The 26,756-nt window shown below is 34.5% G+C and overlaps 2 protein-coding genes across 2 annotated transcripts; one reads left to right on the top strand and one right to left on the bottom strand.

Annotated features, from left to right (window-relative positions):
* Positions 1–3,961: 3,961 nt before the first annotated feature.
* LOC132558488 (uncharacterized) lies at positions 3,962–6,304 on the bottom strand. Its single transcript, XM_060223052.1, has one exon. The coding sequence runs from the start codon at positions 6,302–6,304 to the stop codon at positions 3,962–3,964; it is 2,343 nt and encodes a 780-aa protein (XP_060079035.1).
* Positions 6,305–19,595: 13,291 nt separating this feature from the next.
* On the top strand, positions 19,596–24,442 carry LOC132558487 (uncharacterized). The gene is made up of 5 exons (XM_060223051.1): positions 19,596–19,724; positions 21,364–21,483; positions 22,327–22,441; positions 23,457–23,695; positions 24,221–24,442. The coding sequence occupies exons 1-5, from the start codon at positions 19,596–19,598 to the stop codon at positions 24,440–24,442; spliced, it is 825 nt and encodes a 274-aa protein (XP_060079034.1).
* The last annotated feature ends 2,314 nt before the right edge of the window (positions 24,443–26,756 follow it).

Genomic DNA, 26,756 nt, shown 5'->3' with positions numbered 1-26,756 from the left:
AGACACCAAAAAGATATTATACTAGGGAGGAAAGACACCAAAAAGATATTATACTAGGGAGGAAAGACACCAAAAAGATATTATACTAGGGAGGAAAGACACCAAAAAGATATTATACTAGGGAGGAAAGACACCAAAAAGATATTATACTAGGAGGAAAAGGCATCTACAAGATATCATACTAGGGAGGAAAGACATCAAAAAGATATTATACTAGGGAGGAAAAGACACCAAAAAGATATTATACTAGGAGGAAAGACACCAACAAGATATAATACTAGGAAGGCGAGACCTCAACAAGTTGGTAAGGTAGTCGTTCTATCACTGACATTAAATGTTTCGGTATCCAATCAACCATACATATTGTTTATAATCGAACCACTCCTGCATTTACCTGGTAACCTCTCAGTACGACCCTGACGCTTATCAGTAATGGAATTTTCATTATCACCATAAAATGTTCTTTAAAAGGATGTAGTTGACGTGTTTGTATTTCACCAACTACAATGATATCATCCTATTCTACCTCACACCAGTAAAATACTTAATAACAATAGAGGACTTTGTAATGAATTATTATATTAATACTATGACACCTGCAGTAATCTTGTACTACTGGTACATGGTCGATAACATCGAGGCTCATCAACGTCACCATCAGATTAGAACCTATCTAAGAGGAGGTAGTCAAAATGTAGATGAAGGGTAAAATCCAAGATAAATTGGTTAGACAGGGATGTATACGATATCGGAATGTGTTCACTCTGTCAATTACGATGATAAAGTATGTTATTACATAGGCATGGCGAACTGTACTGATCCACCCGAGATCGTGTCTTACATCAGGGTAAGTAGGGTGGAATGGCATAACAAAATCACGAAAACAATAACCTCGTGAAGACACAGATACTGTACTGATCTAGCCTAGTATGATATCTTGTGGATGCCTTGCCTTCTTGGTATGTCTTATTGAGGTCATTTTTCCTGCTGAAATATCTTGTTAGGATACCTTTTAACTCATTTACTACCATGTTGGATTTTTCCAAGCTTTGGAGTTTTTTCATGTTTTTTGCGTTCTGCATTGATTTCATGTTAGTAATATCTGCTTAGTTTTATGCGTGATGTTCATGCATTTCCACCGTTGTATGGTGTCTTCACGAGGTTATTGTTTTGGTGTATTTGTTATGCCATTCCACCCTACTTACCCTGATGTAAGACAGGATCTCGGGTGGAACAGTACAGTTCGCTATGCCGATCCTATGTAATAACATACTTTATCATCGTTATTGACAGAGTAAACACAAGCCGATTTCGTATACATCCCTGTCTAAACCATTTATCTCGGATTGTACCCTTCAACTACATTTAGACTCCCTCCTCATAGATAGGATCTGATCTGATGGTGACGTTGATGAGTCGCAATGAAAATTCCTTTACTGATAAGCGCCAGAGTCGTACAGAAAGGTAAACAGGTAAATGTGGGAGCGGTTCGATAGTAGACAATATGTGTGGTTTATTGGATACCGAAACATTTAATGTCAGTGATAGAACGACCATCTTATCGATAATGTCGTTCCTACCTAGTATAATATCTTATTCAAGCCTTTCCTTCCTAATATAGTATCTTACCGAGGCCTTCATGTCCTAATTAAATATCTTGTTGGGATACTTTTTCACTCCTTTACTACCATATTTAATTTTTTCCAAGCTCTCATGTTGTTTTTATGTTTTTTTCGTTCTGCATTTATGTCATGTTAGAAATGTCTGCTTAGATTTATGTGTATTCTTCTTATAATTCCACCGTTTTATGGTGTCTTCACGAGGTTCTTGTTTTCGTGTTTTAGTTATGCCATCCCACCCTACTTACCCTGGTGTATGACACGATCTCGGGTGGATCAGTACAGTTCGCTATGCCGATCCTATGTTATAACATACTTTATCAACATTATTGACAGAGTAAACAAATGCCGATATCGTATACATCCCTGTCTAACCAATTTATCTTGGATTGTACCTTCATCTACATTTTGACTACCTCCACTTAGATAAGTTCTAATCTGATGGTGACGTAGATGAGCCTCGATGTTATCGACCATTTATCAGTGGTACAAGATTACTGCAGGTGTCATAGTATTAATATAATAATTCATTACAAAGTCATCCATTGTTATTAAGTATTTTACTGGTGGGAGGTAGAATAGCATTATATCATTGTAGCTGGTGAAATACAAACACGTCACCGACCAACTACATCCTTTTAAAGAACATTATATGGTGGTAATGAAAATTCCTTTACTGATAAGCGCCAGGGTCGTACTGAGAGGTAACCAGGTAAATGTAGGAGTGGTTCGATTATAAACAATATGTATGGTTGATTGGTTACCGCAACATTTAATGTCAGTGATAGAACGACTATCTTATCGATAATGTCGTTCCTACCTAGTATGATGTCTTGTTGGTGTCGTTCCGTCCTAGTATAATATCTTGTTGGGATACTTTTTTACTCACCAACTACCATGTTGGCTTTTGACAAATCTTTATTTTGATGTTTTTGTGCTCTGCATTTATGTCATGTTAGAAATGTCAGCATAGTTTTATGTGTATTTTTCATATGTTTCCACCGTTTTATGGTGTCTTCACGAGGTTCTTGTTTTCGTGTTTTAGTCATGCCATCCCACCCTACGTACCCTGGTGTAAGACAGGATCTCGGGTGGATCATAACACTTCGTCATGCCGATCCTATGTAATAACATACTTTATCAACATTATTGACAGAGTAAACAAATGCCGATATCGTATATATTCTTGTCTAACCAATTTATCTTGGATTGTACCCTTCATATACATTTAGACTACCTCCTCTTAGATAAGTTCTAATCTGATGGTGACGTTGATGAACCTTGATGTTATCGACCATATACCAGTATAACAAGATAACTTCAGGTGTCATAGTATTAATATCATTATTCATTACAAAGTCCCCATTGTTATTAAGTATTTTAATGATGGGAGGTAGAATAGCATTATATTATTTTAGTTGGTAAAATACAAACACGTCAACTACATCCTTTTAAAGAACATTTCATGCTGATTATGAAAATACCTTTACTGATAAGCGCCAGGGTCGTACTGAGAGGTTACGAGGTAAATGTTGGAGCGGTTCGATTATAGACAATATCTGAAACCGAAACATTTAATGGCTGTGATTGAACGACTCCCTTACCGATAATGTCTTTCTTTCCTAATTGTATGACAGAAAGGCCTGAACAATACACCACAGTGGTACAGAATGGCATGAACAATACACCACAGTGGAACAGAAAGGCCTGAACAATACACCACAGTGGTACAGAATGGCATGAACAATACACCACAGTGGTACTGAAAGGCTTGAACAATACACCACAGTGGGACAGAATGGCATGAACAATACACCACAGTGGGACAGAAAGGCATGAACAATACACCACAGTGGGACAGAAAGGCATGAACAATACACCACAGTGGGGACGGAAAGGCATGAACAATACACCACAGTGGGACAGAATGGCATGAACAATACACCACAGTGGGACAGAAAGGCAGGAACAATACATCACAGTGGGAAAGAAAGGCATGAACAATACACCACAGTGGGACAGAAAGGCACGAATAAGACATTTAAGCCCTAAATGTACAAAAATAAAACATAGACGTGACCTTTTCGTAAGTGGACGTTTAATCAATGTTTTACATACTTTTCAACAGCGCGATTCTAGAAATCGATGAAAAAATAAGCAAGCTCCTACTAATCCAAGCATGTATATGTCACTGATTGATAGCTATTTACTATCCAGTCTGTTTTTATCAACCGATGACTTTTAATGATTGTATGAAGAACGAACATAGTCACTGGTAGAAATCGCCTATAGTGTGGTTCATTCGTTTGATTTGTTCAGCTTTAGTGTAATATGGTGAAAACTCAACAATGTAAGAAAGGGTTAATCCTCACTTCACCAAATTTCATAGGAATGGGTTTGCTACACTTTCTTTGTTTACCGACAGACACTCTGTCATATGGTTTTCTGTGTCTCGACCGCTGCTCGTCAGCGATTCGACGAAGACGAATGATAACCGGGGCTGTACTGATTAAATCCTCAGGTTCACCTTCGTCTTTGTAATCTATTCCAAAACTAGCGGCCTTACCAAAATACTTCTCCGCGCCGTCGGAAAGCCCGATACAGCTATAACTGTAGGCTAATAATACTTGCACGTGTTCATCACATATTTCTGGGTATCTAGCTGCTTTAAATTTGACCCATGTATCAAAATGCTTCAAGGCCTTTACAGCCGTGCCATAGAAAATGTTCTCACCGCGTTGGGTTGTGTGTAAGACCATCAATGTTTCAATGATTTTGAAAAAGAGGAAGGCTGTGCTGGGAACACTACAATCAACGATAGCATCCTGGATACACACATCCATGGTTAGACGGTTATGGAAGTTAATGGACGAATAGATACCTCCCTGGTACAACAAGCCTTGTCGTGAGGACTTATTAGGAAGTAGGTGAACAGTAAAATGATCAAGGAGTTTTTGATGCTGGTTTGTTGTCGATAACAGGTTGTAGTATTCTCCATAAATCCAAATATGGGTATCGACGTATTCAAGGATTTCATCAAAAATCGCTCGGCTTTTTTCTATCATAGCGTCACTCTCGCCAGCATCGTCTTTTATCGACATCGCTTGTTGATGATACAATGACGCTAACAGTCCGTATAGGCAGACTATCGTGTTTTTTTCAAGTCCAGGTCTAATAACCTGTTCGAGACGTTTGGTTGTAAGTTCCACAAAAGTACTCATTCCCATGTCATCAAGCATGTTAATCCCTAACAGGTATAAAGCTAGGAATATTTCTCCTTTGTCTAGTAGTGCAGACACATATTCCAACACTGTCTCAATCATAGTTTGCTTTGTAAGTTCGTCGCCATACACACGAGGAGACAATAATGACGTCAGAGAAATATCTCTTGACAACCAATAGAAACGTTTCGTGTGCATCAATTCCAGGATGACTGACCAACCAGTATCACCAAGTGTAGTGACGTCACGCCTCACAGCATTCACTGACGCTCCACTTATATGTGCGATTGTGTTGTTATCGTTGATGAAGTAATTCGGTAGGTTGTGACAAGCAAGAAATGATTCCAATTGGTAGAGCAACCGTTGTAAACATTCGAATGGGTTCATTTCCGTCCATTCTGTTTGATCACTTTTTTCACATACCCAAAACATGGTCTGCTTGCAGTGGTACGTTGACAACCCGCGTTTAACTTTATTGATATGGAAACGAAAAAGGTATTTGAACAGTTTGTAGCAACGGAACTGCGGAATATTTAGGGCATGGGCAACGGTTCTCGACGCTAAACCGAAGGAAAGAATAAATTCTCGTGGATCCTTGCTATTTTTATGTGATTTTGGGACGACATCACAGCCACATTTGACGGCCGCGTTAATGACTGATATGGGCGGCCAAGCGCGTTTTCTGTGTCGCCAGGACTCCGCTTCAGCAGGCCAGCTCGGATGAGGTATTGCTAGCACGTAGTCCTTTGAGTAATGAACATTGAAGGTCCTTTCACAAACCTCGGCGGTAAATGCTGGACCGTGGTGTGAATACTCAACAGACACATTTCTTCCATCATAAATTCGAATCGAACTTTCTTCTTTATATTTGTCATGTACTTCTATTTTTACTTCTTTTCTCAGTTTTCGAGCAAGGTTTTCTCGCAAGACAAATCCCTCGCTATCAACAAACTCATTCGCTTCTTCGAAATTACTTTTTGAGTGGTAGATCATATCAAATTGATCATAATACAGCTTCCTTTGTTTTAACCAATCGGAGTTGAAAACTAGCTGTATGTAACCCGGATGACTACTAATAGAAACAGGCCTTGCAAATGCGCGACGATGATAAGGATCAACCTTGAGGTAGGGGAACAAATATATGATGTCTTCATCATTGACCTCCTTGTATGACCTTGATCTGACCATGTGTGTTATTTCTGGCAGTGCCAGGCCGTCGGTACTACTACCTACAAGGCGCTGCATATCACAGCAGAGTCTTCTACCGTAAAACAATTGTGACAGTTCTTCTTTCATTAAATCCTTTGCCTCTTTAATGGATTCTGTTACAGGAAGAAGCGGAAGTATTAAATTCAGAACAAAGTTTTGTTTCGACGATGACTGCTTGTTGTTGCTGACATCCAACAGCGTTTCAAAAAAATTACCACGCCCCTTTCCGTCGGCTTTGACACTCTGGGACTGCATGGTTAGACGTAGTCAGACAATTCACTGAAAATAGACAACATAATGTGATGTCAAAAGTTGGTGATAATCTACTGTCGTTTACATGGCATTAATCCCTTAGCCGTGACTTAGCATGAAAATCTTAAAATCAGATACCTAATTTATCCAGCTTTCCGGAGAACAGCCACATTCATTGTTATTTGATTTCCTTAAACCGGTAGTTAGCTCTGCATTAGAAACCACAATAGTTTAAAAAGTTAAAATAGGCTATCTGTATGTTTATACCAGGAACTAGTTGATATAGCTTTAACTAGAAAGAGGTCAGTGCGTGTGAAAACAATGGCCATTCTATAGGAAAATCCCACATACGATAATCATTTGTCGAAAACTGTTTGACTAATGCAAGTCATACATAAGCGCTTTTTCAAAATGTTCTTGAATTATCACATTTATTTAATAAAGTATATGTAAAATAAATAAAAATAGAAAGCTTCCATGATAACACAGTTAGATGTAGTTCGTGTTCACAAATAGAACTTTTCTGCTGTAAACGGATATAGCTCACTATTTCAGTAATTCTTAAATTCAGTTTGTCTTGTTTTCGATAACGTCATTAGAACGCGTCAAGCCAGTAAATCATATTTTCGATTTTACATAGAGTTATTGAAAGTGTAAGTAAATTGGTGAAGTGAAGAAACCCATTGTTTAAATTATGACGGGTATTCGTTTTGGATGAGTCAGACTCCTTATATATATATCGACCTTGTATGTCGCTGTTTACTTATCGGCGATTACATGTCGATCTGGGCACCACCAAACTTATACACGGGTGTTTACCGTTTCTTTAAACCTATAGTACACATAAACAACTCTAACACATGTACATACGTGTGTATCTGTAGTATAAACACACCATACACGGGTCAGGTTTCGCATGCATGAGTGACGCTATTTATGTTGTAGTATTGAAGTGTATAGAAAACGTACACATTTTAACAAAGATACATGCAGACACAGCAGCTTACCATTACAAACCGGTTGATAAAACCAAGATATGCATCTTCTATAGGTAGGAGATTAAAAATGGCAATCGGCACTTCCTTCCTATAGCCTTGAAGTAGGCAATTTGGAACTTTTTACGGGAAAACACAAGAACGCGACCTCTACAATTGTTTGTGTCAAAAAATCGGGAGATAACTCTTGAGAATTTAAATGTAGACGTTTCCTGACATACCCGGTCTATTTTTAATTCTAAATTCCGAGCTACTTTGTTCCCTTCTACTCGTTTTGATGTGTGTACTGCATTTTCCCCCTGTGTCTTTATTTTTCTCGAAAAATGAGCTTCATTGTAGTGTATGATTCACTTTATTTGCTATTTATGCTGCCGTCGATATTGATGTGTTGTCAGAATCTACTGGTGCAACACCTGACACGCACGAAAAGTTTTGAGTCAGAAAGGAATTTACGCTTAAGTGAATCTGTTTTATTCATGAGGAGATGATAATCTCGCTAGTACGCCGAATTAACTATATATATTAAAGAATAATAATGCCTATTTGTTATCATATATGCCAAGGAAAATATGGTACACTTACCAATACATACCCGCAACTTATACAGAACAATAGACATGTCTTGGTATATAGATATGAAGACACGTATACTTACATGCAAAAGACTCAACACAAGAGCAGAAGCCACTTCTATTGTCACATTTTCCGAAATGAAAGTATTTTTTACTGTTCGTGTGGCATTTTTGGGGACGTCTGTAATGTTAGCCATGAGGAATTCTGCAGCTAGTATCACATAACAGAAAATACTTGAACTTCTATAGTTATCTGATGTTCTGGGACTGACTATATCAAGCCATGAACGATTGTTGTGTTTGTCTAGGTAATTATGTTAGGATCTCTAAGGTAACTGACGGCTGAATCATTACAGTGAATAATGATAGGCAACCTTATTGCATAGGAGGAGGTGCTGAAACGAAGATAATATTATTTTTAATTCAAATGTCGAGAATGTCCCCTAAACGCAAGTGTGTAAGTAATGCATGATACTGTATAGGTAATGCTTAAAATACAGTTCAGCAACGACATGCATCTAAAGCATTTGAACTGATAAAATGATTTTCAAAATAGGTTAAGGTTTTTGGAGTAAAAAAAAATATGCCTTGCGATCCAAACAGTATGAGGATCAGTAGATGTTTAATCATTAACCGCGGAATCAAGAGTTTGTATCATAAACTCGCTTCAGGGATATAACATTATTAGTTTTTACCTTTTCTGGTAACCGAGTCACTTCTGGATTATACACTCCTTTTGTCGTTGTTTAAGTGTCGTTTTGATTGTCCAGATATACATCTGATATTATCACTGTCATGTCGAAAGGAGTCTGAATTTCAATAGTTGTAAGTCCCTGGGGGATGTACAATTCTTGCGCCACTTTTTTTTTATTCTTCCAGGATATATGTTGTCATTGTCAATGTCGCTGCATAATTTGTATCGCGAAACATTCGCTGTTGATTTACATTTTGCAGATATATACACTGAAAAAAAAATCTTATATCAAATGTGTTATGTTAGTCTTGAAATAAACAACATTACTTTTTCCCATTTCACTAGTTTCCAATGTTTCTCGGAAGTCTTGAAAAAAAAATCATGATTTTTCTCAATATATTTGTTTATGTCTTGAAATACATCATGACTTTCACTTTTTTTTAATTTCTTATATTTCTCGGAAGTCTTGAAATAAACAATGGCTTTTACTATTTATCCAATGCCTCTTGGATTAAAAAAAAACCCAAATTATTTTATTCTCTTTCCTCTAATGACTAGTGTTTTTCAGAAGTCTTGAAATACACTAGGATTTTCTCTATTTATCAATTTTTCAATGTTTTTCTAAAGTCAAGAAATATTCCCCTTTTTTACTATTTATCTAATTTCCAATGTTTCACGGATGCCTTGAATTACACCATGAGTTTCTGTTTATCTACATTTCAATGTTTATTGGAAGTCTTCAAATACAACATGATTTTTACTTATTATCTGATTTCCAATATTTATCTGAAGTATTGAAAAACACTCTATCTGCTGTCCAATATTTATCTGAAGTATTGAAAAACACTCTATCTGCTGTCCAATATTTATCTGAAGTATTGAAAAACACTCTATCGGCTGTCCAATATTTATCTGAAGCATTGAAAAACACTCTATCTTCTGTCCAATATTTATCTGAAGTATTGAAAAACACCATTATTTCTGCTATTATCCATTGTCCATTTTTTTGCAGAAGTCTTGAAATAAACTTTCTATTTTCTAATTTCCAATGTTTCTTGAAATTCTTGAAAAAAATGATCTTATGTCTAGTGTTTTTCAGAAGTCTTGAAATATATCATGATTTTTTCTATCTATTTAATATCCAGTGTTTTTCGGAAGTTCTGAAACACACCATGATTTTTTTCAATTAATCTAATTTTCAATGCTTTTTCGGAAGTCTTGACATATATATATTTTCTTACTATTCATCCATTTCTAATGTTTCTTGGAAGTTTGAAATTCACCATGAATAAATTCCGTATAACAAGGATGTAAAAGCATTCATCTGTTATTAAATGGTTTTCATTAATTTCATTTTTAATTTTGTTTAGATATATAAGATGGTACGCCTGATATAACTTCTCGGCCTGCGGACTTAATTTATCGGGAACTCGAAAATGTAACTATATTGAAGTCTGGTCTTAACTTCTAGAGCGCTCGACACAGACATTTTATGGGGTTCTCAACATAGAAACATTTCACTTGCATATAGTAATACGAATTAATTTACAGACTTTGTAACTGTCTATATTAGTTTCCTAAAATGCTCGACATAGAAGCGTGATACTTAAATACGCTTATATACATATCGCAATTCTAGTTGATTGATAGACCAGTAAAACACCAGTAAACATGGTGTTATGTATTCTTCTTACAAGTTTAGGGCCAATTTAGCAAGCAATTATCAAGTAAATACCAAAAATATGACGATTTTAAGTTGAATGCTTCAGATAATAGGTCCTTAACTACACGTAATATAGAAATATTATTATCCTAGATGTACCACATTTATTGATTATTAATGAACGAATAAGGTATTAAATGTAATCCAGATGCTGAAGCCATTGGCCAAAATAAAGATGCTCAATATACAAAAAAAAAAAAACGTTAAGTGCACTATGCGCTTTGGCTAAAAGTATACAGAGTACAAACACATACATTTAATACTGTAGTGAAGCCACTAGGACACGTACCTTACAATCATACATATTGCGTATATCCTGAACTACAGCTAATGACACTACCCACTTAACCACTGCGTTATTTTATGCATCAGCTATCCCGATGCTTTATTTATTATTTTGAATAACCACTTATCTCCAGTATTCCTAAGAGTATTACTAAAAATCCACACCGCGAACAATTCCATTTCCAATACCTGTCTTCTACCCTTTGTGTTTAGATATAGTCACTATGAAACCATGTGTAGCAGTAACATATATATGCCTCTAGCAGTAACATATATATGCCTCACCTTAGAAAATAAAGTTCAATTTCAGACATCTAATAAAAATTTAATAATCTATTATATAGTGACTTTGTACGAAAGGGTTAGCATCTGGCGTCTAAAAAATGGAAAATATTCGTGTTCCAGAGTGGACAGAAGAAAAGTGGAACAAAGTAAATAAGAAATTGTCAGTAGGTAGGTTACTTATTACAGGCTCTACTGACAATAGCTTCAGGCTAATCCCAAGTTCTACTTTTACAAAGTTGATATCCTAATCACATATCATATATTCACTACAGAAATTGATTACTGGCTTTAATATGTTAGGAATGAGGACCCGCGATCTCATAATGAAGTATCTAAATCCTCTTCTAACTAATGATTGAGGAAATCCATTAAAAGAAAATTAACTTAACGGATAGATAAATACTTACTTTCATATTTCTACATCTTTTTGTCCTTAGATGTCACTATGATATACATAAAATATAATAATATCTTCACAACAAGCCGTCTTGAAACAGCCATGTGTAATTAATAGAAGAATATTATTAAACTAACTGTGTTAGCGATTGGTCTATAGACTCGTTTTCTATTTCATTATTGGTATATTTATTGTATATAATATGGTAAACTGATGTAAGCAATGTGCGGCCTATCGGCCGACCAAACAGCAAGGTACTATGAATTGTAAAAATGTTTTTATCAAAGTTATTTGAGGGAGAAAATCACGCATTTCTATGTCTTCCGGCCTACCAGTGTCGAAACAATCAACAATGCTCACACTTACTTGTTTGATATTAGAGCTCAATAGGGTAATTTGGAAAAATTTGTGCTGAAGATAGGGTTAATAAGGGATTTGATTTGCCAAGAACAAAATCAGAATGTTTGTACTAACCTTACATTGTTTCCATTTGTACTATTTGTGAGAAATGTCTATGAATGTAAATAGTTGTTTACATTTATTACTTCTAATGGCGAAATGTTCAACAGAGCAACAAGAGAACTACAAGCATGTTACTATAATCCAAACTTAAATAATATGACCAAACGAAGGATTCACACGGAGACTCCTAACAAATATAAGGCGAATAAAACCTGGTGTAAGGAAGAGGGAATATCTGCTGCATCATCGACAACACCCGCCATGTATTTCTTAGTCAATCCAAGTACGTAATGTAACGTTCTCGATGAAAATAAGGTATACAACAATAGGACCTACTGACAAACTAACGAACGGTAGGCCTATTGGTTAGTATTCACGTATACAATTAAATACAGGTATTAGATGTTGTTTTATCATAATCACAAAATAAGCAAAACGGACCGTGTGAGGTTCGTTGTTGTGACATGTACAACAGCTTGGCCCACTCAGTGCACGCGCCTGCTGCAGATATTTTAATGGCTATATACACACACATAACTTTTAAGTATGTATTAGCAATGCTTTCTTGTACTCTGAAAGTTTATGCACAAATGCAAATATCAATCCTCGGACTTGTTTTTGTTTATACATATATTCCCTACCACCAATGAAAGCGCGGGGAAGACATTCCTATTGAATAGAAGAAATTCGAAATCATTTTAATAATTTGATTAACATGACTTTACTACTGACTTGCCACTGGAATTCATATTTTCATTCATTATTCTTGAATACCCGAATTATAACCGTTATAGTTGATGTAACTGAGAACACGTGTAATTGTGTATAGATTTCTCTGTTACAAAACAATTTGACAATTCCGAAACTAAAGAAATCATAAAAAAATATTTAACATGATATCCATAAAATTATATTTCATGTAATTTCATAAACAGTAGCCTCTGTTTCTAACCACGAACACATATTTGGAGATGGAAACACATATACAATTGAATATCGCCAACTTACGATCCTATGTTAATTCCACATAATTTGTTTTATATAAAGCTTTGTTTGTTCAGGTTTTTATACTACACTACTACTTTTCACATATCAATATAGACATAGTCATTCGAAGCAACACTCTTACGTCATATGTACCCTGTGACTGGTCGCCTCATCTAATTTCCAGCTCTACCAAAACGGACTGCCACAATATTGGTAACGGAGCACCATATAGGTGGAAGTACTATTTGGATCATGATGAACAGAATTGAACAAAAACCAAAATCGTGGTGAAACCCTTTAATAGCAACGTCCAAACTTTTTCATGATTGCATTAGTCGACATCAATTTTACATTTCTTTAGCACTCAAGTTGTTTATGTTAACTGTTTCAGAGATAAATATCACTTAGCTGGATATGAAATATTCAATCTACTATTGGCAAGGGTCCATAAAAATAGAATTGAAATGAAATACATGATCATTTATTGACACTTGTGTTTAGAATTTCCTGATTGATAATGCAATCATATCGTTTCTCTTCTGATACTAATGTGCATATTACCTTTGATGAGTTAACTGATTCCTATTGGCCATACACTTGTGTCGTGATACGTAGCCCTCACATTTAATTATTTAATGCATCAAATAAGTGGATATGTCAGTGAAATGGTAAGGCATAGGAGACATGACTGGTATAATGCGCATTTGACGTTACCTTTAAAATTCAGTAGCGCACCAACGTTATATAATTGTACCAAAAACACAGAAGTGATAATAAAATAAGAAAACGGTACAAGATATGACTGGATACTTTATTAGCTTAATCATGTTTCTTCATTTCATTGGAATTTTTATAGAATTGGCTTGCAACGTTCAAGGTAAGTGACTCCAAATAATAATACATTGTTCATTTAACCAAACAGCACCAACTAGCAGTATTATTTTTATTCTAACTTTGGATGGAATTATATTAATATTTGATACATATATTTTTTGACATTTGAACTATTACACAAACATGTCTTCCAGTTCTGCGTTAAGAATCAAATAAGTCACAGCTAATGATTCACAAGCGTGAAATATAGTTAGTCTTATTTTCATTGATTATAGTTACCGATAAACAGACGAATCTTATCCGAATTATTCAGAGGTCCTAAATTAAGATTACAGCTTGTATTTGGATTCAGAGGTGCTGTTCTTTCATTGTATATTTATTAATCGTAAAAGAAGCGAGCCTGAATGTATGATGTGATGATGAACAAAACATGAAGAAAGAAAGCCGATATAAGATATAAGATATAGAGTTAGATACAGTAAAGCAAAATAATGAGTTCATCTACATCATACGGCTGTTTCGTCCTTCTGCGACTCGTCAGTGATGTTAAGGCGACTAAGAAAAAATTTAAAAGGTCGAAGAAAAGTCAAAATTTAGACGTGAGGATGCAATAGCTCCATAACATAATATATTTCGTAATTTTCATATATAAGATAATTTCAGAAAAAAAGACATAAAAGTTATAAAATGAAAGTGGAATATCATTACATGAATCCTGCCAAATCAATGAATGTCGTTCTTGTTCTTTCACAGGACTTCCAGGTATTGTCTCGAAAACATGTGAAACCACTGTTGTTAGGAATTGTTCACAATACAAAATATGCATTGAAGACACAGACAAATATATTTATCCGGGAAGAATAAAAACGCTTGTACATGATTTGTATATTCCACATGGACTTACAAAAAACGCTTCCATCCATCTCGTGACACCCCCCGACACGTCGGTGATAATATCAGATGTTTACCTGGAATCTCGTGACGATTCTTTAACACTGACAAAAGGAATATATGAACCAATTGTGATCAAGACAGCAGCACGGGTAAGTGATTATGGAGGTATTATTAAATGTGTATACCAAAAGATCAGGTATAGAGTGTGATTCCTGCTCGAGCTGACCAACAGTATCAATTCTGTTTGACTACAGACGACATAATATATAAGAGTAAATGCAAAATTAAGTTTACAACGCGGAAAAAACGTCACACAGACTCTTTAGGTCGACGCTTTTAATAAATAAGAGTAAATGCAAAATTAAGTTTACAACGCGGAAAAAAACGTCACACATACTCTTTAGGTCGACGCTTTTTATCTAGCAGTTTGAATCAAGTCAAATAAGTCATATTCTTATTTTCGTTCCAGCCTGTACATTTTCCTACCAAGGCTACATATCATTTTGGAAACATTGACTGCAATGGTACTCGGAAATCGCTAGATATTACTACTGAGTTACTAATCACTTCTGAAGGTTCCAGCTCCGTTACTTCAACCCACAAGTGTACCTTCTGTCTCATGAAACTAGCTGTAGAATACCTCATGGCTAACATAGATGGCATTTCGGGAAATTCAACGCGAACTGTAAACGCTACGTTCCTTTCAGAAAGCATGTCAATAGGAGTGGCTTCTGTCCTTGTGTTGAGACCTGCTCATGTATGTTCAGACGTATAGATATGTTCTGTGACACTTTGGTTATCCTAGCTATATCTTCTGCTTTCTTATTTTCTAATGTTATGGATCATTGAAAAGCATTCACAACTATTTAATTATGTCCTTTTGCCCCTTTTTTGGTCGAAATAACCGCATTGTTTTACATCAATGCGGCACATTGAGACATAGTTACTACTACGAGAAGCTCTCCTTACTTAGTATCACTACACAAAGAGAACATTTCAATAACTATCCAGAGTCCTCGTAAATTAATTTCATTATTTGTTTCTTTGTTTCTTTTCCCCTGTAACTGTTACCATATCAAACAAATTACAGATTACAATGTTTCCGTTAATTGCAGAATTCAACAATTAAGTTCAACTTTTCGACAGACATTCCGAACATAGGAGATTTTTCAGCAAGTAGTTTGAAAGTATTCTATCTAAATGCTTCGTTTAAAAGTCCTTTATCAGCATACAAACTAGTGCTAAGAAGTCAAACCAAATTTCTTAGGATCGCTTCGATATCTGTACAGTCTGTTGGAGAGCACTTCAAAGACATCATACCTACAACTAGTGGGCATGTTTATTATACGGATGATTTCTGTGGTGAAGGTCCAGATACTCGAGTTATGGACTTCGGTTACGTGCCGAACAAAGGTAACCAGAGCATTGTGCAATATACTAATATAGTAAATCGAGTGCAAAAATCTTAAAAAGTCCAATAACTTCCTTTAGTCTGTAGTTCGTGGTCAGTCATTTATGACAGTTATTCATTGTAATTTATTAACTTTAAAATCAGACCATTTCGAACGAAAATGAAGATGTATTGTGTTGCTAAATCATTAATTAGTTCTCATCTGACATTAAAAAAAATGTGGGTTTCTATCATGAACAGAAATTGTCTGTTCTTTGACTTCCTACACTATTTTTACTCGACGTTTTCCCCATTAATATGCATTTTATCAATTATGCCGAGGAATCTATATCTTCAATACAGGATTTGATGACATAAGCACTTCCTCATCTACTGCCGATAACATCGATTTTAAAGTTATCTTAATGATGAACACTGCTGTGATTTTTGGAGAGACTTACCATCTGAACATATCATTGGAAGTGGATTCCATGTCGGTCGTAACCACAACAAAATATTTCAACGCAACCGAAAGAACAGATGTAAGTTTATAATTGAGGGTGTTGAAATTCATTGTTAGATTGTCATTTTATTTTTACCTTTCATTAGTTTAGTATTGATCTCGTAGTATGTAGAAAAAATATAGCAGTAGTGTTGTTGATGTTGAAACGTACATGCTTGCAATTAGCTATAGTTGAGGCCCCTTCAATGAATAATAGAAAAGACGCAAAAGAATAAACATTAGATATACAAATAAAGTCTTGGATACAGCTTTTCTCAAATGATAGTTAACTTTTATTTACTGCTGCTTTATCCTTCTAGGACCGACGATTTGAAAATATAGACGACTAGTTATGAGAATGTTGATAGTCCGATACAGACATTATTATATATGTAAATGTGACCAACCACCAAATTCCAATAAAATCTGTAACATTTCCGTACTACATGATTCCAAAACATGTGGGGATTAGGAAGTGAACAGTAATTGGCGAGATAAGAGCAAAAGTCGGACACTAGGAAAAGTTCATTAGCAAAGTTTCCTCCTACAATTTCGAAGGTTATCACTAAACAAGTACGGGTAACGGTGATCGAAATCGATCGAAACAAATAGTTGATAATTTATTATTTTTTCAATTCAGTCATTTTTAACATGTATTTCTGCTTTCCGGTAATCCGAAAATACATGGTAAAATATATCATTTGCAGTTAGAAAAGATAAACGTTACGACGTTACAAACATCGCCGTTATTGCCAAAAAGTGGTAGAGGCTATGTAACATTGACATGGACAGTACCGCCATTTAGTTTTGGAGCATATGAACTTCATTCTTCTGTAAGGCGGTATGGTGGATCAGGTGGGGACGGTGTGGTCATTGCAGGAGTCAATACTACAACAGGCTTTGGAGTAAACATTCTTACATGTATCGAGTTTGAACGATGGAAAATGTCCGAATACAGTGCGGTGTACCTGGCTTACATACCTTACACTAACCAATCGACAAACGACGATGGAAAGTTTAGTTTAAATGTATCGGTTGTTGTACTGCCGGATATCGCAGAAGCTTATTCATCACATGAACTTAAACTAAAATTTTTAAACCCGGGAAAAGGATCACCACAGATATTCCAGTTTTATTTTAATGTCACCGACCAGGAAATATTTGTGGTATGTAATTTCTTCTTATGATCTGTTTATCTTACAAGGAAGCACCGGACAGGTTTGTAGTAGGGAAGATACTGCATGACTGAAATATTTGCGGGAATTTAATTTGGCTTTATTAAAGCTCATTACAGACAGAGCGAAATTAAGTACCAAGGTAACAAAACACAAAACCATTAAGATCTAAATATATTTACGCGAATGTTATTCATATAATAAAACACTCTTTCCTTATAATTTAATCATTGTTGCCTGAATGTTTTAGACACCACCTTTATCCAAGTATATGAAAATTTATCTGTACGAGAAAAAATGTCGCTCTATCACCTTCACCACTGATGTTGTCATCGATCAAGTAACTGACTGGGATCGATCTTACGGTCGTCTATTGGTCGAACTGCCAACAGGATCTTCATTGGCCATATGTCGCTTTTCTTATTCAAGAGGATACAACATTTTCGGTACATTTCATGAAAATATAACCAGGTAAGAACAAGAAGATAATATTACATCTTAAAATAATGTTTCTGTAAGGTAAGGTGCAGATTGTAGTGAAATGAATCCTTCTTATTAATAATAAAGGTGGGTGTTTAGAAAGAAAGCATTAAAAAGGGTTGTTTTTTTTTAAATTTAATTATTTAATCAAATAAATCTGTTCTTTTTAATTCTATTGGTGTTTTACATTGCGGATTTTTTCCTTTCTTTCATAGATAGATTGAAATCGTAGAAAAAACTAACTTATTGTAGAAAAGCATGGGCTGCGTTAAGTGAACTGAGAAAAAAAAACAGATGATAAAATCTCATAGGTTAAATGTTTAGAAATACATTGAAAGAATAAAAGAAAAATATGTGACTCAGCCAGAAGTTTATATCGTATCGATTTATATTTTAAGTAACTTTTATTTTCCACGACTAAATAACTTGGCTCTATTACTGTTTATGGTTGTAAGTATTATGATATTATTAAGTTAATATTGATATATGTTTAACTCCGCCAGTCTCAACAGGCTTTGCTACTCTGCATTTTAAAACATGAGAAATAATTGAATAAAAAAGTTTCAAAGACTTTTTGTATGACCACGAGAACACGTCTCACTTTTGATAGATTCAACTACTTGTATAAGTATTATAGTGAACAAGCATTCATTATATGATAATAAAAACGATTTTCTTAATATTTAATAGTATTCAACTCAATGTTTAGATTGAATAAAATAAATACGGAGTTAAAACAGAAAGATATCAGAGTATTTATCATTTAGTTAATTGCTCCTTTTGTCAGTGTTTTACCAGCAAGTCTTTCGTCTGTCCGGCTATCACTTTACCGATGTTGAATTGATATATGGCTTTTATTTCTAAAATATCGCAAATAGGTAAAGCTGATATAAACATAGGGTTTTTAGATTATAAATGGTCATTATTCGGAGAGATTGAACCAGTAGGATGAAAGTACATTTATTTCATCACTCGCATTATGTATATAACGCAATGATCGTTTTGGAAAATACTTAAAAGACTGTACCGTTTTATCTTTATCATTTATCGAAAACAAACTTTAATGATTCGTATTGCCTGTAAAACAGTATTCTAATCATATGTAAATGAAACATCACTAGACCTTTCAAATACTATGGCATCGAAAATCTCTTTTCATGGTATTTGATTATTTTACCAGCTTACCAAAACATGCTACACTATAGTATGATAATTGTTACAAATCTGATAACTCCTTGACCAATCCTCTGATGCAATTTGTCAACAACTTCGAGTCCAGTATCGGGAAGCTGTTCCAGGAGAGGTTTAGAAAAACCTCTTCATTAAACATCATTTTAAGAACATGCAGCTCAAAAACACTTTTTGACTAAGTGTAGAAAGGTTGATAGGGTCACAGTTTTTCCAAGATATTATTATTTTTGAAAATAACTCTATTTTTATCGTTGTTGCTTGTAGCTTTTTAATCATTATCATTCCTGTTAGTTGACATCTTTCAACTTACGGCGTTTTGCTTCAACAGACGCAATGATGGAATGATTGAGAAAGTCCTCGTCGATTATACATCGTTGACAAATGTGGCTCTTTTATATCTCGACGGAGTCGCTCCTAACATGATTACCATGACTATACGTTTGACTTATATCGACAATGATATTAACAACATTCAAGCGTCGTCGTTCAAAGCCAGGATTCTCAGCAACAACGTATCGGTCTGGGCTAGAGAACTGGCAATTCCAAAACCAACAATCGTGAGTAGGAACAGAATTAAGTAAATTGAATACATAATCAATATAACATATTTATTTTGATATTTGGAACAAATTTGGAACTAAACTGCAACGTCAGTGTTCTGGCGACGTGATGGGGCGACCTGCATCCCCCTCAGTGGGAACGACTCTAGCAATGAACATTTGATTATACTACTTTATAGACAGCTCCAGGGCTTAATAACGTCTATCACTAGTAGTCAAAACATGTCCAGAAGCTGAAAGTAAAATGTTTGGGGCCTACATAGATCTGGTTTGTGTTAGGATAATTTTGAAGATCTTTTAATACCTTAGTATCCCTACAACCCTGACCACCGTTATCGCACATTCATGTTTTCGAAAAACCATAGAGGGATCGTTAATGTGCAATTGTGGACAACCTCACATGGACCACTGTCCGCCGGGCTATGGTTAGTGGTGTAATTATAATCAAACCTTGATCTGATCTTGACCCTATTAACTAAGCTACTTTATTACTTTTCCAATGTCTATCGCTTTCTGTTATTCCACTCAATTCCTTCCTCATACATACTTACCGACTTGATATAATTATATCTATAATTTGTGTGCATGTGCTGATTTAGAAGGGTTTTGAGAGATTTCGGCAAGAAAAGTTGCGTTGAAGTAGAAAGTGTTATGATGAGCTGAGATTATCTTAGATAGATTTAAGTTGTTGAAAAGAGAGAGATACCTTGTGCAAGCACGGATAGAATGGTTGGATTGTGTTTTAGGCTATGTGTTTAGCAGGAGTTATGTGTTATTTCTAACATTTTCTTCTTGAAAATGACATCGCTACTGTCTTGTCTTCTGAAATTTAAACCCCCAGAATGCAGCCTATTCCTGAATGGTATCAGATATTTTCATTATTTCCTAGAACATTAACCAGGTCGTGAAAATTTGATCCGTGACATAATAAGAAATATGTAACTAAAACAACAAGAAAATACAAACATGTCAACTCAATCGTAATCCGATCTATTTTCAATTACACGGAGACTCCAGACCACAAGGAGAGTAAGACCAATGTTCCGAAAGATTTTTCTGCTTCAGCGACCTTGGTCAAATACCCAAGGGTATTTTCGACAATTATTGTTCATTAGAATTATAATTATTATAAAATCTGGAGGAGCTTGATTGATTATTTAAACTTGACATCGACAGCAAATTTACAGCAATAAGATACTATCATCTAACCATAAAGCAATATTGAATTATATTATAGGGCCTTTCAGTCATGCTAAGGGTCTATATTGTTGTCCCAACATTGTGCCTATGTAAACTTCAAATTTATATACATGCATACTTCTAAAATGGCTATGCCATTTGCACTATTCGTGATTTTCCGCTTAAAATTTCTCGCGGTGAGAGGAGACATTTGAAGTTGTTGAAAAAATATTGGATCTTTTGTAGATTTAATTAAAGTTGAATTGATAAAGCTTTGCAAATCAAATTTCATGAAATCATAGTTGAGCGTTATAATATCCACTAGTTGTGTTTAGATATATCTAATTACGATGACACCTCATATAAGATTGTCTGTTACCGATGGATTCCAATATATTTCCGCTCTGGTTTTGTATCGATGCTTTATATTTTTGATGTTTGCTACTTTTCTTCTCAGGAATACCATCCCGATTTCAAAGTTCTGAAAGCAATTGTGAAGGTTTTTGATGTTGACCCAGAAAGCCTATGGTACCACTATAGTCTGAATGGTAGCTACTACCATCGAAAGGCATTACTAGTAAGTTTGTGGTTTACTCGGTGATTAATGACCGATAGAACAATATTGAAAGTGTTGAATTAGAACCGATAAACAAAAACTCTCTCCTTTCCATTTAGATACTTATGCATTACAATTGGCACCTGGTTTTATTTTGTTAGATGATGTAAATTTCGTCAATATTTGTTCCTTGTTCTCCCTTATAAATGATGTATATCCCATTTGATATTCTGAATGTTTCCGTTAACAAATCTAGGCTTTACATTTATGTGGGAAGATCTAAAATATTTTCAAAAATCAAAAGTCGGTTTAAAAATGTAGTCACAAGAAAAACAATTCCAATTAGATCATTCTGACGACCGTAAAATTTCATCAGCATGCTTCTTTCAAAACCATATATTGTCAGCTTGTCTTTCAGTAAGTGACATCTTGCACAAAAGTCGCGATACTGGGAATAAGCTTTTGAATATTTATTTGCTATATCAAATACCAAAGCTCGGGGATGCATGTATATTGTTTTCTATAAATGGATGATTCAGACAGTAATCGTTGTTCATGTTGTGAAGTTTATAATTCTAATATCAACGAGGGAGGTCTATATCCTTATCAATAATATAAAATCTGAATTATTGTAATCCTGAAGGACGATTAGCCATTATTTATTCCGAATGTGGAGCTTGACTCAAGGATATATGATAAATTGTCGAATATATTGGAACATTGATTCCACCAAAATGACTGAATATTCCATAATCTATTCATAAAAAGGAGGTGAAAACGAAATATTTATTATAAAGAAAATGCAATGTAAGCAATGCTGTGTTAACATAAATGGACTTAAATACACGTGTTTATTTCATGCAGTGGAAGAAAAACACTAACGTGTATGTGTTAGAGCATCCAACGATTATAGCTTACTTCTATTTCTCGACCACTCCTTGCACTGTGATTTGCAAAGTGACAACTGTGTGGGAACCGCGTAAGTATATCTTTATATGGCAATTTCAGATAAAAACAACTCAAAGATGAAACCAGAAAAAAGTAAATGTTAACTTGTATTCAGTGCAATTCAACAAAGCTATCACATCTCAAACGCATCTCTTGGTAGTAAATATCATTTGCTTCAACATAACTCCACATAATTATATTTGAATATGATTATTCTACGTAATTCAATATATATTTTTATATACGACGATTTTCCATGTATGTTCGTTCATGATGATCGTTCAACGTAATAACACTTGGCTTTCTTTGATGATAATTCAATATAATTCCATTTATATCTAGTTTTCTTTAATATTGAAGTTTCAATGTAATTTCATGTTCGATGATGATAGCTCAAATGATGCCTTTAAATTTCTTTGGTAATCAAAATGATTCAATAGATTACTTTTTTTAATTATTATCTACCGTTTTCGTAGATGGCTACGATGCTTTTAGTAAATCTCGTATAATTATCATAAAGATGGTTGAAAGTTATTCCAGATAGTTTAATATAATTGTATGTGTTTCAGAGAGACTGCAATTCGATGCTATTCTAAATAGTTTACCTTGATCATAATGAATCGACGAATTTTGCAGTTATCTTTTGACCTTGATCATTAATGACTACGTCTTCATGTATAATGTCAATATCTCTTTCATACTTACACTTTTGACTGCATACTTATTTCAAAGGAGATAGACGTCCATAATTCATGCATGTTTCTATTTCAAACGATTTTAGAAACTATAGTTTTTTTTAAAGTTAAAAAACAAAGTAATACCAGTACACATTTACGTGAATAAGTAACTTTGCCATGATTTTGAGGAAAAGTGTTCACAGTTTGAAAAAAAGACAATTTGATGAAAAAAATCTTCCTAATTCAGTTAAAACATATATGACAGTAATAAAAGACGAAAATAACACGCTGTTGAGAGTAATATATAATATAGAATTCCTTAGGTTTTAGGTTGAAATACATACTTATGTTTCCTATGTATTTTTTCAGTGAAACGCTATATTACCGTAATGATAGATGACAACAACAGATTGTACAGACAAATACCATATGCACTGGACCAGGACTTGAATACTTGCTTTGATTTGCCCACACCGGGGAATTCCCCCTCTATGTTGTGGCTGATGATTAAAGACTTGAGTCTATTCAATGTGATGTCACAGAAATTTGTAGTTCACGTGACTGGTGAAAACATAGAGTGTTCTCGAGTTGGACAAAAAATCTTACTTGTAAGTTTCAATTATCTAATTTTAGCATATATATGTGCAGTCTAGAACGCAAACCTACAAGTGGCCAACGTTGACTTATTGATACTGAAACTACTACTGTGGTGATTAATAAGTGAAGTGTGAATTATAATAGAAAGGTAAATTGTTTGATATCGATTAGGAAAATAAACTTAGCAGTTTTGATAAACGCAATTGTTTTTGAATGAGATTTATCATCATAGATAAAAGTCATGACACGAAATGAATTTTAGGTTCTTTCAGATTTTGTTGTTGAAAAAATATTAAAGCTTTGAGCATTGTTAAGTTCAATAGGGGATTTAAGAAGTATTCGTATTTAAAGCATTTTATCATCATATCTAAAGGATTTCAGAATCAATCTTTTTGTTACCTCGTTTCGAGAACAGTTAATTGCGCATTACTCACATTTTCCAAGCAATGAAGCATAATACAAAAAAGCTAACATTGTAAGATTTTATGTTTGTTTGTCTAAGTAATGTTCTATGTATAGCATTTGGTTATTTTCAGGTTGGAACATCAGGACCTTCTAACAGTGACAAATGTATCCTCGAATCGGATATCGCAATCTGTAGGATGTTTTCACAACGTTCCAATTCTACAGCTCCTCAATGTGACTTTGAATGTGTATGTGAAGACTTGCAGAAATGTTCAAACGTTCATGTTCTTATGCAGAGCGCCAACAAGGATGTCTGGAGGTTATGTGAACTTAACATAACTGATGTGTTATAGACAATGATGTCTGGAGGTTATGTGAACTTAACATAACTGATGTGTCATAGACAATGATGTCTGGAGGTTATGTGAACATAACATAACTGATGTGTCATAGACAAGGATGTCTGGAGGTTATGTGAACTTAACATAACTGCTGTGTTATAGACAAGGATGTCTGGAGGTTATGTGAACATAACATAACTGATATGTTATAGACAAGGATGTCTGGAGGCTATGTGAACTTAACATAACTAATGTATTATAGTCAAGGATGTCTGGAGGTTATGTCAACAGACTGTTTATTATACATAAGGATGTCTGGAGGTATGTAAACAGACTATATAATATGTGCTATACATAAGGATGTCTGGAGGTTATGTGAACTTAACATAACTGATGTGTCATAGACAATGATGTCTGGAGGTTATGTGAACATAACATAACTGATATGTTATAGACAAGTATGTCTGGAGGTTATGTGAACTTAACATAACTGATGTGTTAAAAATAGGGATGTCTGGAGATTTTTAAACAGACTGTATATTATGTGTTATAGACAAGAATATCTGGAGGTTATGTAAGCATTCTGTTTTTGATGTGTTATAGACAAGGATGTATGGAGGTTATGTGAACATTCGGTTTTTGATGTGATATAGACAAGGATGTCTGGATGTTATGTGAACTTACCATCACTGATGTGTTATAGACAAGGATGTCTGGAGGTTATGTGAATAAGGATGTCTGGAGGTTATGTCAACAGACTATATATTATGTGCTATACATAAGGATGTCTGGAGGTTATGTCAACAGACTATATAATATGTGCTATACATAAGGATGTCTGGAGGTTATGTGAACTTAACATAACTAATGTGTCATAGACAGGGGTGTCTGGAGGTTATGTGAACTTAACATAACTAATGTGTCATAGACGGGGGTGTCTGGAGGTTATGTGAACTTAACATAACTAATGTGTCATAGACAGGGGTGTCTGGAGGCTATGTATGCATTCTGTTTTTGATATGTTATAGACAAGAATGTCTGGAGGTTATGTCAACAGACTGTATATTATGTGCTATTCATAATGATGTCTCGAGATGTATGGTTTTGTTGCTTACCCAATACTTCAATGTATCTTAATGTACATGGGAGACTCGTTCCTTTCTTATGTTAATAATCAAATTTCTGCTGAAATCGGTTATAATATGTGTAGAATATGTTTTGAAGTACAGATTTTTTTCGATTTTTATGTTTAAATTTGAAATACATATGACATTGTTATAATTTGTTATTCCTAGTCTAGCATATTAGATATTTTATCATTTTACATCAGAAATCTTTATCTGTAGTTGTGTATTTTGACATATATCTTCTTATACTGTATATTAATTCCAATGTTTTACATGATGGACATGCTATTTTTTTTCTTTTTGATACGACGAGGATTTTATGTAATTGATCCTAGTTACTCCAATAAACTTGATATCTAGGATTCGTATTCTTATCTACAAGCCGTTTCTTTCAATCTTGTGTTATACCAGTACTAAACATACGATTTTGATGGCTAACGTCTCCTGCTGACAGGCAAGTGGGGAAAACCTGGCTATGAAAGAATTCGTTATTATGATCTAACGAAAATATGAAAATATTGCTATCAGACCAACATTCATATATTGGATGCTGCAAGATTCTTCTGGTATTTTCATCCTATTCCGTTTGTGTATGTTGCATAGAGGAGGATTGTTAACACACTGGTGGCACTCTATCTTACGTCTGGTATACATGTCTGGTTGATCGGTAAGCAAGAAATTAGTTATTCGCTTTGTTTTTTGTAGATATTTCTGATAAATAATTAAGGAGTCAATAAGTGGTTGCTCGTTGTTGGATGTCGTGTGTCATTCAATGAATCATGGTGGAACTGCAGAATAGAATCACGAGCACCACTGTTACGATTGTGTGTGACAAACCATAGTCTATCTGTGGCCTAAGTCTTTCAGTCATTCACTGAAAGAACTCGGCGACCGGTTGAAGTGTTATATTACCTTTGTTAAATTAGATATGTCAATTAGTAGTATGGATATTGCATTTAATAAATTACTATATTTTTACTGTTAATAAGTTGGATATATTATATACTAAATAAGATCGTTTTAAAATTTGGTTAAGTTCATGACCTACATAAACAATATAAGATATAGAAATGAAAACTTGACATTGATTTGGCTGTGACGTCCATGATCCGATGGATTAATATAAGATTTATAATCTTTTTGCCAGATCCATTTTCAATTTTATAATTTGTGTATGTGTATGTTGTGAATGAAAATCT

This window comes from Ylistrum balloti, unplaced genomic scaffold (genome assembly GCF_031769215.1).
Source record: "Ylistrum balloti isolate Yb309-2 unplaced genomic scaffold, AGI_CSIRO_Ybal_v1 Utg370792, whole genome shotgun sequence".
In the NCBI taxonomy this organism is placed as follows: domain Eukaryota; kingdom Metazoa; phylum Mollusca; class Bivalvia; order Pectinida; family Pectinidae; genus Ylistrum; species Ylistrum balloti.
The sequence above is the reverse complement of the archived record's forward strand: the minus strand, read 5'-3'. Positions and strand labels throughout refer to the sequence as shown.

What these genes read in the sequence shown, in the direction of transcription:
- LOC132558488 (XM_060223052.1), bottom strand. Translation starts at nt 6,304, where the DNA reads ATGCAGTCCCAGAGTGTCAAAGCCGACGGAAAGGGGCGTGGTAATTTT.
- LOC132558487 (XM_060223051.1), top strand. Translation starts at nt 19,596, where the DNA reads ATGACTATACGTTTGACTTATATCGACAATGATATTAACAACATTCAA. An exon ending in CAATTCCAAAACCAACAATC is followed by an intron (nt 19,725 to 21,363) that starts GTGAGTAGGAAC and finishes TTTTCTTCTCAG; the next exon opens with GAATACCATCCCGATTTCAA. An exon ending in TTGGACAAAAAATCTTACTT is followed by an intron (nt 23,696 to 24,220) that starts GTAAGTTTCAAT and finishes GGTTATTTTCAG; the next exon opens with GTTGGAACATCAGGACCTTC.